General features: G+C 37.7%; 1 protein-coding gene across 1 annotated transcript in view; it reads left to right on the top strand.

The window, feature by feature from the left end:
• The window catches only part of PIEZO2 (piezo-type mechanosensitive ion channel component 2), a 258854-nt gene that overhangs the window by 59125 nt on the left and 185617 nt on the right, over positions 1-14112 (top strand). The window contains exon 3 of the mRNA XM_010006936.1: positions 2761-2886. Coding sequence (XP_010005238.1) covers positions 2761-2886 — 126 coding nt within the window. The remainder of the gene's footprint in view (positions 1-2760; positions 2887-14112) is intronic.

Here is a 14112-nt window from a genome sequence, read left to right as displayed (position 1 = left end):
GGGGGGGTGCATGCCATCATTAATCCAGCTCTTGGCTGGATTACCTTTGAAAAATAAGAAATGGATTCCTCTGCCACGTGTGAAAAGCTTTTGGCCCTCTTGAGTCCAGTTAAGTGTTGCAGCTGAGCTGGATAGAAAGAGGGTAATGAAGCCTTTGCACACTGACTGGCTGCCTGCAGGCTTGATCAGAGGGGAGAAAGCCCTTTCCCAGAAGTCCTCTGGAGGGACAAGGAGACTGGAGCATCCTCCCTGTGTGTTCCTGACACACATCCAGGAATGTTTCTAAAGTCATATGGCAGGTTTTGGTTCCAGTGGGTGCCATTAGGAACAACACATTGTACCTGAAAACAAACCCACTCTTCTTAGTCTTCTGGGCCAGTTCTGAGGCAAACCTGCTCTCTCTTCTCCATCCACCACAGTTTGCTGAATCTGGTGGCACCGCACTCACGGCTAACATCACAACCCAGCCCTCAAGTTACAAACCCAGGTGTTTTGCCAGGAGGTTTTTCTTAGTCTAGTCTAAATGGAGATACATGAGTCTATACATCTAAGACAAAAATGAAGGAATTTCTGATGCAGGCTGGAATGATGTTCTCTCTTGTGTCTGTTCTGTCCATGCAGCTTTCTGAATAATACGTGTTCTTCTCTGTGGGACAGTCAGCTTCTGTTCATGTCCCTAAGGACTTTCACATTAGGACAACTGAAATGTTAAGGGGTGTTTTAGCAAAAGGATTGTAACTGTGAGTGAAACAAAATAAATAAAAACTGAAGAAGGGTGACAGGCATCTTTCTTCCTCAATATAAAGAGCTTTGTTTTATTTCAGGAGTTTAATTTCAGCTATCTTTTGTCTCTCCATCTAAGTTCTGTATGCATGCAGTTAATTTTTTTCTTCTTGTAATTTAAAATGAAGTTTCCAGTAGAAAGAAAAAGTGTCAGTAAAAATACAGTCAAATGGGTTTATCCAAACCCCACTATAAACTGAAACTCATCCCTTATCCAAATCTGTCACTTCTTTCTTGGCATAAAATGCATATCCCATAATTCACTGATTTTTAGCACTTCGTTTCTCCCGTTGTTGATGTCTCTCCAAAACTTTTGAAATCAAGGGCACAGTATTTCTTACTTTTCTCCAAATATTTCTTGTGCCTAGTTTATGCTGGCACAGCTGAATGTGGTGCAGGCAAAAGGCTCCTGCTCAATAGGGTCTGATGGTGGTCCTGTCCCAGCAATGACCATGAAGGGAGCAGCCCTTAGTGAGTGCTGTAACTTGCACTGAACATATCTAGCTGCCTTCCAGCTTTGTGTTTCCCTTTCCATGTTTACCAGTACACTGAGACACTATTTATTATAATAGGTGTTAATAGTCCTTTAAAGTTTTCCCTAGCTTAGTACAGAAGGACATTTTTTTTTCAACATTTCAGCATTTTGAGAAATATGTTTTCAACATTTTCTACAGTTCCTAAAAGGAAGACAACTGCAAAAATTTTCTTCGTTAAAGAAATGCTTTGTTCAATCAACAGCTCAAATAAAACTGTTTCTAAAATTCTTGAATCATGTTTATCTGATTATTTGCTTTATAAATTGTCATTTGGACCATCAACAACATGCTTGAACTATAACAAATATAAAGTAAAAAGTTGATTTAATGGCTAGATACAGAATATGGATCGTCATCTTCTTTCTAGTAGCTGCTTCTAAGAGACACAGAATAAGTATGAACGAAACAGGCTGCAGGGAGAATGAATCTTTCCCAGGTATACTCTGCTAGTTCTGCCCTCCATAGCCTTGGCTTTATTTGTAACCTTGGGTAATAATTCCAGCAGCACTGGTTTTTAATCTGTAAATTAAAAAATGAGCCTCAAATGCCTGAAGCAGATGGTGTAAAATTGAAATATAAAATACTTTGGAAACAGGACTTTTACTGCACTGGGGTCAGGTAAGGTGATAGTTAATGTTGTCTTCTATCAGCAAAATGACTTAAAGATGTATATTTTCTGAAATACTAATGGTTTACTTTATTTTTTCATACCATGTAAATCTGACTGCCTGTGATTTAGCTGAGTGTTTCCTAGAGCATTTATAAGGTATTTTCTAAGTCTTTGTCAAACATTTTCTATTGGCTTTTGGCTGCAGATAACCAATAAATCATTGAGCAACCATCACCAAGTCTGTCTGGCACAGGATTCTTCTGTGTACTGAAAATTGTTTTCAAAGACTTCTAAAGGAAGTGAAAGTGGGCAGACTGCACAAAGTAAAGTATTCATTTGAAAGTATGTCTGCACTCCTGAGCCAACATGAGGTTTTCTTGTTGTTATCCTCCCTCCCATGTACTTTGCTTTTGAAAGAGTAATTAAATTAACAGGTTTTTATTTTCTCAAGAAGTATTAGTATTTTATTTTCTCATTGGAAGTATCATCCATATTTTCTTTGTACCAGGGAACATGGTGATAAGCACTGTGATGTTATTATTGATGTAGAATTGCTATCTGGAGACTTGAGGAACTTTTTGGTTTAATCAAAAAAGTAAAAGGAAATATCAGTAATAGCAGTCATTGGGGTCTGTGGTTAAAGAGTACTCAAAGACACTAATTGAAATGTTTTTTGCTATGAAGTTGACCCTTAGGAGGCAATAATGAGTAATGTGGAACTGACTTGTAGAAATATCCTTAGTCAGGGTATTTTTGCTGGTTTTATACTGAATGCCTTTAAGCAATGTTTAGAAATTCACTAACTATATGTCTGTGTATTTTGTCTTTTAGGGCATACAGGACGATTATTACAATCTCTGTGTTTCACCAGTCTTTCGTTTCTGCTGCTGCACATCATCTTTCAGATTACAATAAACAGTCTTGAAGCTGGAAAAACTATTGAACCTGGTTTTAACTGTGAGTAAAACCTTTTAGTTTTTATTAGCATTTCAAATGTCCAAACGCTTCAGTGGTTTGAAAGGTGAAGGGCTGATGAGAAGGCACTTAGCATTGTGCTCCTGCGGATTTGCAGCTTGCTTCTGTTTCTCAGCTGGTTGCTTTAAGAATTACTGTTAGTAGGACAAGGAGAATAAATGGGTTTAAGAAATGAGAAAAGTGCATTAACTATTTTATTCCCACCAGAGATACATTCTCTTTGGATTTAGCACTGTCTATTACATGTCTTCATTTAAGCTTTCTCAAAATCTCCATAGAACTGGAGGTGGCTATATGATCATGTTGTTCAATCATAATTTAGTGTATTAAGAATAAAATGAGGTATAGTAATGAAAACCCCTCTACACATCTATTATGCCTCTGTCTGATGGAGCTCTCTGAAGTTGTTAGTTTAATTTAACTTTTAAATTTTGGCTCCAAGATTTGTATTTCTAAAAAGTATCTGTCTTTCTTGCCTGTGTTGTATGGGAAGATTTTCAGCTTTTATTTATATGTAAACACTACTTAGAAATATATTGCATGACATTTTGTATCTTCCTCTCAGGAAATGTTACTCAATAATTCAGAAGCAAACATTCTTTATGGGACAGCAGTTAATTAAAGTATCTATCCATTAATTTAGATATGTAACCTCCAGGTAGAAACTATTTGTAATTGTCTTACAATGTTTACATTTAACCTTTAAACATGCCAACTTACCTTGGTAAATGTCCATTTAATTTATCACAGAGCATGCTCTTGCCACTTGAGTAAACATAAAAAACCTTATGTGAACTAAAGGATTTGATTTAGAGTAACAAAATCCTAGGGAAACTTGAAGTGAGCATTACCGTTTCATCTTCGCCTCAGACCATTTCTTAAAGTACAAAGCATAATTGTGTTTATGAAATATCAGTTTTAATTGGAATGTCTTGGGCTTTGTCAGTTCAAATCAAACCTTGAGATTCTGCAACTATTTTTTGTATTTTTCGATACTGTATATTGTTGATTGAATGAACTGGATTAGTTGCTTTCCTGTATCTGTTCTACATTCTGAGGTTTAAAAATACATTATTTTTTACATAGAGTAATTATATGACCTAGTGTCCTGGTTTGAGCCAGGATGAAGCCAATTTTTCTTTTTACTTTTTTTTTTTTTTTCCTTCAGTAAGCTTTCTTGTAACTAGCAACAGTGTGTTCTGCTAGGCTGATAAGACAGTGGAATGTTTTTCTAACTACTGAGGCTTCAAGGCTGCACCTGCACTCTGCCAGCTCAGACACTATGGGGAGATCTGTGACCCCCCCGTAGGAGGCTGAGTTAGATGGACAGCAAAATTGGCCAGAGATATTCCATTCCATATATCTACGTAAGCTCAAAGGAAGGTCAGAGATCACAGAAGACAACTTCCTTCCTTCTTCTTCCCTTCTCTTCCGTCCATGGCCGGCGTCCAGGGAGGACTCTGTTCATCCATCACCGTCGATCCTCAGGCTTGATCTCTCCTGACCCCCATAACTCTCTGCTCTTCTTCCAGCAGCAGCTCCGGGATTCCTCGGGACTCTTCCCAGCTCAGGGAAGTGCTGTGGGAGTTGCTGGGGGTGGGGGGAGGCGAGAGGTTTTTGCCCATACCTGAATATATCTGTATATAATTGTATGTATTTTCTTGTATCATTCATTAGTGTTTTAATTAAAGCTGTGTAGTTTAGTTTTCAATCCAGCCAAGTCTCTCTCTTTTTCTCTCTCTCCTTCCCTACCTGGGTGGGAGGGGGAGGGGATCGAGAGCATTGTTGTCGGACCTAAGTCAAACTGTGACACCTAGACACTGTATGTCTGAGTAGACATTTCCTAAATGTCCAAGAGAGAGGTGCAGCCACTGCCCTTTTTTCCTTCCTGTGGCGGGAACTGGCGTCTAGAGTGGGAACTAATTAAAATAATTACTGCATCCTGAAGAATTCACTCCTGAAGAAACAGAAAGAACATGCTATTTTTTTTTCTGTTTATTAACAGTTGCAGAGTGCAACAGCTTCTAGCTGCTGTTAATAATTATTTCCTTACTTTGGGGCCTCACAGGACGATAGGCATGGCTGTAGTAGTACATCAAATGCCCTTCAGATTGCTCTCTAACGATGAGGCCAAGTGGTATGAGGTGATCCACATCCTCACCATTAAGCTCTCTTTGCCTCTTGGGAGCAGAGGATGGGTTGAAGTTGCCTGTTGGGGACAGTATTTATCCCATAGGAACTCCCAAACTGTGCCTGAGTTGTTTAGGAGAGAAGTTGGCCGATCAAAGCTCTTTTTAGATTGTTTTTTTTACTAATTCCGTATTTATGTAGGTGACTATTCCTGCATTATAATGGAAATTTAAATTTCCCTATGTTTTTCCAAAATGGTGTAATTTATCATCAAGACTGTTCTCAATTCTATCTCCCAGTTTGCTTGTGGCCCTTCATGTACAGGCTGCCTGCAAATATCACCTCTGAGGGGTTTTGAATAGACAAAAAAGTTTGGGTTTTCCTTTAAATTTAGTCTTTGTTTTGATTTTGCTGGAACTGTATCTCTCTGAGTTTAAATAAATTAAACTGTGTATTGCCATCATGTAAATGTTATGAGAGTAATTAGTGTAAATGTGCACTTTTTTGTGCACTACTGTCTAGGCTGGGTAAAAGAACAATATAAGGAGGAAAGGAAAAAACAATATAGTAGAAGAAAGGAGGAAAAACCTTGCAATTTTTTTTAGTTTATGTTTCATTGCTTATTTTTGGTATGATGAAGTATTTAAGAATTTCATGAAGTCCTAGGATGATTGCTCCTCTGTTGCTTTCATCCTGCAGGGAAATTCAAGCTGATTCTACAACTCCATAATTTCTACCTCAAAAATGAATGAATAAATGTTTAAACTTAAATCTGCATTTTTTTGAATTTGTTGCCTTTATGTAGTTAATACTCTAACTCCTGACAGTTTCAGAAATGGGTGAGAGAGTGGTATACATTTGTCTTCAAATTCTGTAGGTGAGTTTTTCTCCATGTCTTCAAATGTCAACTTCTGAATTAAAAGATGGTTTTCTGGTTTTAAACCTGAAAAATTTAAAAAAATTCTGTATTAAACCTCTGAAAAGATTTTCCTTTTGGTTATAGAAACATTTGAAAAATGTTTAAATTAGAGACGTGATACAGACTATCACCTCTTAAACCTCATACAGTTATAATTTAATTTTGGAAATGAAGAAGAACCATCCCTTTATCTTTTGCATTTAGAAGAAGTTTAATTTGCAAGTTTAATCTGCGAGAGCAAGGCAGACACTTAGAATTTCAGGCACATTTAAAAATACTCTGCTCTTATCCCTGACTTGTGTTATTCAAAAGCAGCTGATAGATATGTTTGGGATAAGTAACTCTTGGAATATTTAGCTTCTTCTGTTTGGTTGGGTTTTTTTTTCATCCCCCTCCCCTTTCAGAGCTCATATCCCTTCTCTTTCAGAATGGCTGCAGCACACTCTAAAGTTATATAGGAGATGTATGTTGGTGGGTTGATGGATGTAAAAATGTTAAGCTAACAGAGAGTTCTTGTTTCTTCAGAGCCTTGTGAGTATTGCCTAGCACTAACACAATTTTGTAGTTAGAACTTCTTATTTAGCTAAATTAAAAGTTTCTGATTAGCCACAGCTACATTGTATGGAACTAAAATTGAGTACCTCCTAGATACTTTCTTTTTAAAATAAGAGATCATATAGGATGGGAAAGCAAGGAATACAGAAAAGGTGAGCTGGGTTAATCTTCTTAAGCCATCAAGAGCACGGTAATCTGTCTTGTTTCACTAATGCTATCTCCATATAAGACAGATAAGATTTTGAGAAGTAGTAGTATTCATGTAGTAATACAATTTCATTATTGAATTTAAATTTTTGATGGAATAAAATTCTGATTATTAGATAGGGTAATGTCTTCTGAGTATAGAATCTGTGAGACAGGCAGTTGAAGATTAGATCACAAGGTAATATAGAGTCACATTCTTCAGAATGCATGCTATAGTTCTTTCCTAGGAGTAAATTTAAACATCTTTAAAATCTTTATTCCACCATCAGGAATGTTTTCCACAATGTTAATTTTAAACTCATTTAATTCCAATAAATGACTTCAATTACTCTTCATCATACTACTCTTCTGTAAGTGTATCCTCTTCTTGTGTTTAGTTAGTCTATAAAAATACTCAGTTTCTTTCTCTTAGTTATAGGGGTGCACATCCATTTTTTATTTTGTGCTCACTCTACCATGTCTTGGTCTTGAGTTCTGCAAATGGATCTACTGAAATGCTTATTCTTTCAGAACAGTATTTTAGTCCATGAGAAATGCAACTAAGAACATTTTGACTATTCACAAACTAAGTTTGTATTCAGTGTTTGCTAGTATATCAAAAGGAGGATCTAAGGTATTACTGGGTCTTTTTCTTCTACATCAAATAATAGAACTGGTGCAGCTGAAGAAGATTCCTTGAAATCCTTATTACTGGGTCTTTTTCTTCTACATCAAATAGTAGAACTGGTGCAGCTGAAAAAGATTCCTTGAAATCCTTTAACAAACTTAACAAACTTTCTATGAATCTCTGCATTTGTTCACTGTGTATAGTTTGGGTGCTTTGTTTACGAAATGGTTATGTGAAGTAAAAGGGGGAATATGCTTAAAGCACCAAGTTGCCTAAATAGCTTCTCTGTTAGATCATGGGAACTAAATTCAGATACTTCTCTGTCCCCAGTATGCCTTGGTGAATGTTAAACAAATGCATGCCACCATTGTGGAATCATAATAACTTTCTGCTTTAGATAAATTTTGAAATTAATTCTTGGCTAAAAGACCATTCTCTGTTTGCGTTACTACCAGTGCGTCCCTGAGGTTTTGGGTTATATTAAGAAGCAGCAATACCCAGTACAAATAAATTAGGTTTTACCATTTATTGAAAACTCAGACTTGGGACTGCAACTGACCTTTCATAGGAATGAATAATTACTTTTCCCTGTATACCTGGTGAGATTTCATGCCTTTCATACCCTCCAGACTATATGCTTTTAAGGTAGAGATGGTTTTGAAAAGTATTGCATCTGTAAAGGCTGTTGTATTTCTAGTTGGATTTATTAACTCATTGGAAATAAAGATGCTGCTTTTACTTATAAAGGGGCAAAAAAATTAGGATATTTCATACTGAGTTTCCTATTTTTATTTCAAAGGTGGCAGATGCATGCAGGTCTCTCAAATACCATGGCTTACTGGTTGGACCCTGACCCTATCTCATGAGTTCTTGTCAGCTGCTTGGACACACCATTTCACAAGAGGCTGCCTTGAAAACAAATATTTTGAAAATATTGACAATTTGAAATACTATTTCATAAAACATGTACTCTCATAATTTCTGTACCATGCATTGTATTGATAATGTTGCCAATTTAAATTTCAAAAGTGTTGCTTCATATGGAAAAAAAATTAATCCATATGACACTAAGAAAACTAGTAAGTTTATGTAAGAAGTGGATGCTTCTGAGCAGAAGTCATAGCAAAACAAATATTTAATTTTAATACTGAAAAGGTCACTGTGTCCTCTGGAATGGTTTTGCTTACCAAAACTGAAGGTAACAATTACCCATGTTAAACAGTGCTCAAGCACTTGTATCCCAGGCAAACCTGCTCATTCTTCCATAAGAAACACGTCCATTTCTCACTGTCTAGGCAGATGCTGAAGGTGCCTTCCAAAACAACTGGTTTAGCTACAAAGTTGTGAGATCTGCAGTGACCTCAGTTGTATGTGTAACATACTCTTCCTTTTTCATTTAGTGAAATTTTCATTTCCACAGTCAAGAGTCTACCTCAAACCTGAGCCCTTCTTTTGATTTCATAGCTGCATTTTTCACATTTCTTTATTCTGACGTGTAGAGACTGAACTGTTTAGTCTCTTTAGCAATCGCCTTGGGCTGTTGTAGTTGAAACTAAAATGGATGTTGTCTGTAGACTTATCTCAGTTTGAAAGCATTATCCCATTAGGAGTGGGTATTATCTTGCTGAATATTTGCATTTTAATAATATTTGTGTGTATCAGCTCACAGCTCACAATCTTGGCCAAAGGCTGAGGGGAAAAAAAAAAAAAAAGCAAAAAAAAAGCCTTTAAATGTTTCAGAAAGAATTCCTTGTGTCATCACAGAAGTTGTTAGATTGTACTTGTGTGATGTCTGTATGAGCAGCAAGAGGAAAAGGTTCAGAAAGGATTTTGTGTTTCAGTAACTCCTGTGGAATATCCAATATAGCTAAGTTTTTGTAGGATGAAACAACAAACTGTAATACTGCAGAAAAGTCAGAATGGCATTTCACTGAGGAGATATATAAATTGAATCTGATATCATGTAAGCCTGTGATAACAGTGTTATAAGTGTAACTAGGCGAGTTCTAGAGTGGTGAGTGGTGCTTCAGTGGGGCACCATTCTTTTAACAGAAGATATCGTGCAGATTCTGCATAGTTCTCTGTCATCCATGTAAGACTGACAATACTAAATCCTATAATATAAAAGTCTATTTTTAATGGAATTTAGATACCCACATATTTTTGAAGTCCTGAGCTGCAGTCTTCATTGATTATTAAATCAGTACAGACAGCTTCTTACCTGGAAAGACTTCTTGTTCAGAGAGATCAGCAACTTCAAGTGTTTTTGTTTGGTGGTATGTCCTCACCAAGCTATCTGCAGCTCTGTTGCTGTTATTATTAGCAATATACTAAAGGCTGATCATATGAGAAGCTGAGAATGTTTCCAGAATGCAGGTTAATGTCACTTTATAAAAAGGAAAGGGAACTGCGAAAGCTACTGTTCTTTATTGAAAGTCAATATATGGATTTTGTCCTTTTTTTTCCATGCAATAAGACCGTCCCTTTGTGGTACTTCCATCTGCCTAGGGCCATGTGGATTGAGAATAACCCTGCCTTGATTTAGTTTGTAAACTCCTCCAAGAAAGGGCTTTTCCTGTTCAATGGTTTGTACTGTATGACCTGCAGCAGAAGCTGGCTGTAGGGCTGGGGGTTATGGAGTTACCACAGCTTGAAGAATAATGAAAATAGGGTTTCTTCAGAGCTTCCCTCTTAGCAGCAGCTATCCCTGCAGAATAATGAGCTTAAAAGCAATGAGTAACCCTTCATCTAAATCTCCTCTGAGAAAAATTCTGCAGAGATTAGCACAAGCAGTGCACACATAGGTTGCAGTAGAGCATTCAACAGTAGAAGCTCCTGTCATAATACTTCACATGGCAAATACCTCTGAAAATCTAACAAATGACAGAAAGGCAGGAGGCATGAATCAAAAAAAGATAATGTAGTTCCTATCATTATTTGGTTTCATAGTGTGCTGTTTCTTCTGTAGGTGATATGCAATGTCCAAGTATCAAAATATGTCAAAAGGAATTTTTCTGTGGAGTTAAGGAGAACTTGAGAACAAAAAAGAATGTTTCTCTAAAAATCGGTGCGAGATCAGGTTGCAGTGACAAAAATATGTTCAAATATGACACAAATATACAAGGCCCTAGAAAGGCAGGGGGTTGTATAGTAATATCAATGACCATTTCTGACTGTCACTTCAAGAGTGCATAGCATGTGGAACACATCCTGTGATAAACTTTCAATCAGTCAAAAGGTGTTAGCGTGGAGGGTTTTTTTGCCTCCCCAGAAACCTGCAGCAATAGTTTAACCTGCACATGAAAGTTAGTTTTCCTTTAAATCAGTAAACATTGAATGTCAGCATTTCTTCAGCACTTTTAGTGCAGCTTTATGCAGCCAGAAAATTTATGACTGGGGAAACAGAAGCTTCTGTAATTGCTTCTTAGGCATGTGTGATAAGTCCTGCTTAATTTCCTGCTGGATGTTAGTGCCTGGCAGTTCAGAAAGTTGGTGTTCATGGTACTTATGGAGTCTTTATTTCTGGACTTACATGCCGTCATGTGAAAACAGAGCAATGTTCTAAACACTCATTTTCAGTCTTGATATATAATACCTTCTGTATAAAGTATATAATTACTTTGTAATTATGTTAGCATACTCAGTTGTTTTCTTCCATTTAGAGAACCTGACACAGGAGGTGATCCTTCTTACTGCCACTCACAGTTTATGGTTTTCACAGTCAGATATGCTTTGGAGAAAAGAGCTGGGAAACCACTGGGTGGCCCATGGAGTATACAGCTTGTTTCTGAAGGTGGTGGACTTCCAAAGATACTCTTGTTTTGCACCTGAGGAAACACCCAGCAAGCCTTTTGGTGCTTTGATACAGACTTGGGCAGTTGGGGATTTTTGTGTCCCAGAGAGTAACTGTTTTATTGATTTATACTCTTGGTTAGTGCTCTTAGTACACTGAGAAGCACACGTGCAGAGTAGCCTTCAATATTTTTGTAAGTAGCTGCTCCCTTGCTTATCCCTAGTTCTGTGCTTAACCTTGCTATGAAAATCTTATCAGACAGTACATGTGGCCAACTGCTTCTAAGTCCTAATATTTTGAAAAGTTTTAAAGACCAGCAAAGTCAGAAATAGGCTACTCACACAGTTACAGTGAGAAAACTTGTCTGTAGGGTTAGACATTCCCAGTGACACCAGCACTACTACTGCAAAGGTTTTCTTGGCTCATTGGCAGTGTTTTGCTGAAGCAGTATGGGGTGTGTAAGGACCAACACCACAGTGCTTTAGCAACCAGCATCTCTGGGCTGGTGCAAAGCACCATGTTAAACGTTCTCTTGTTGATCGTTCATATCACTGTAACATAAATATTTTACTGGGGAGTCTTAGTCAGAATTACTGTTCAGGAATAGGAAACTATATATTTGTGTGCTGGACACTGTTTAGACAAATGCCTTCCACTAAGAATAAATATTTCACTTTATTTCTGAGGATTTGTCTCTTCTGTTTGGCTGTTTACGTCTTTATGTATTGCTCTTTATCACATAATCATTTTCAGTGTTTCTAAAAACCCAATTCATTAGCGTGACACTAGGAGCCTTTGCCTGTGTCTGTGCCCACGTTTTAAGTTTGAGGGAGTTTTGCTGTGAGCCCTTGGGCTTCAGCCTTCTGTACTTCTTGATGTTTTACATCAGCAGCATGGGTCTCAGCTGGGAAACAAAGGGCAGATTTCAGCTGAGATAATGGGAGCTGCCCACCACAGCCACTCTGCCACGGCTGGACCACTAGTTGGGCATCTCAGCTGCAAGCACAGGTGAGGTACTGTGCTTGAAGGTGGCAGCTATGAGGAGTGGTCCCTGGCAGGGCACCACCCCCAGCGTGTGGGCTCCCTTGGGCAGCTTAAGCTGGAAGCTGCTCAGGACAAAACCCAAGTCTTGACTCAAGATTAACCTTGAGTTGAAAGATCCAGTTTTACTGAGCTGTTTTGTGAAATCCTTGATGTAAAACAAATCACAGAATCACAGAATGTTAGGGGTTGGAAGGAACCTCTGGAGATCATTGATTTCTACATATCATGAGTGATGTCAAATGCCTATTTTAAAACTGAAAACAATTTTAACACTGTTTTCACATTGAAGTAATGTGAAACACTGGAAAGCATTTATGATGCACTCCAGCCAGTGGCTGATAAGACTTTTATCAAGCTTTTTGGGGTGTATTATCCTGAATTTATTACTATACTCTGTAGAAGAAATGTCATTCAAAATGAAGCCAGAATCTCAGGCCTCACCTGAGGGGAATTTTAGACTAATAAAATTCAGAGTACATTACTTAATAAAAACTCCTTCTAGTGTTTTTCTGTTATGTATACTGTCATACATTTCAAAAGAAGACAGCCAGTTCCCCAATCCACAGGACATAATGGTAACTGACAACATTTTATGCATTCTTGTTCATGCATCACCTTACTTACAAAGTCATTATGGTCAAGAAATGTCATATAGCAAATTCTTTTTCAGGGTCTTTTTGGTACACAAGTTTAGAACACTGAAATGCAAAAGGACAATTTTTAACTCATCCTATGGAACCAGCAGGGTTTGACCTGGTCATGAATTGTGTCCCAATGGTTTCTTGGCAATGCCGCAGGTTCCAGGAAATTCCTGATTTTTCTCAACCCCACAGGTTTGTCTGTGAAAAATGTAATGTTTAATGAGAAAACTCATGTTCTTACCTCCTCTGTACAAATGTCAAAGGCCTCAAATTACAACCAGAATAGGCTCCATTGTAGAGTCTAGCAACTTACCAGTCATCCTTAGAATACAGTCCTTAGTTTAGGTGCTGAACTGGATTTTAATGGTCCTAAAAACTTACATCCACCTGGAGGGTGTGGTGGTCTAGTACTAATTAAATACAGCTGCAGTTTAAAACTAGTGCAATTACAACACATGTTGGTGAAAGTAAAAAAAAAAAATCTGGAATCCTCCCTGCCTATCTGTTTTAATAGAAAGGAGATGAAAAATTGTTATTTCTGGCTAATTTTCCCTGTATATGTGCAGATGTGAGGTAGGAACTCCCAAACAGCAACTAATGCCCCAGACCAGCATCCCAAGAGTAAAAAGTAATTGAAGCTGATGCTGTTGTGGTGGGAAGAGTTCCAGCTTTGTAACACTTCTGGACTTTTCTGATCTCCCACTTCCTTTGCAGTCTCAGTCTGGTCTTCCAGTTTCTCCCAGTTTCACAGTCTGGCCTTTCAGTTTCTCTCAGTTTCATAGTTACCCTTCATCTTATTCTTGGCTATCTGATTTTGCTGTTTGCCTAAGAGTGAAGTACAAGACTAGCAGAAATGCTAGCAAACAGTGCTGTGTGAAGGGGGCAAGGGATGACTTTTAAACTCCTATCAGAATGTGCTTAATTTATTTCTCTTTATATAAACACTCAGGTTTTCATCTTCAGGGGCCTCATTCATGACAGCAGGAGCTTTTTGTGATTATTAAGTTTTAGTACCGTGCAGCAACCTGTGCAATTTCAGGAATCAGTCTGATTAAATTACCCAATTAGGCAACCTTGCTAAGCAGGCGGGAGACATTTCAGCACTGTTTTCTCAATAATAAAATTGAATTTAATGAAATTGTCCAAAGTTTAAAAAACCTGTAAGTACCAGTAAGGAAGAAGGGTGCTTTGTAGTGGACAGTTGTGTAGAAGCACAATTTCTTTGGCTCCCAAGTATGGATGCTTCCAAAATGCACAGAGAGTTGTAAAACAGACAAGATTACAGGCAATGCAATACTTTGAGGTCTAACAG

This window comes from Chaetura pelagica, unplaced genomic scaffold (assembly GCF_000747805.2).
Source record: "Chaetura pelagica isolate M959 unplaced genomic scaffold, ChaPel_1.0 scaffold109, whole genome shotgun sequence".
NCBI lineage: Eukaryota > Metazoa > Chordata > Aves > Apodiformes > Apodidae > Chaetura > Chaetura pelagica.
This window is presented reverse-complemented; position numbering and strand designations above follow the sequence as displayed.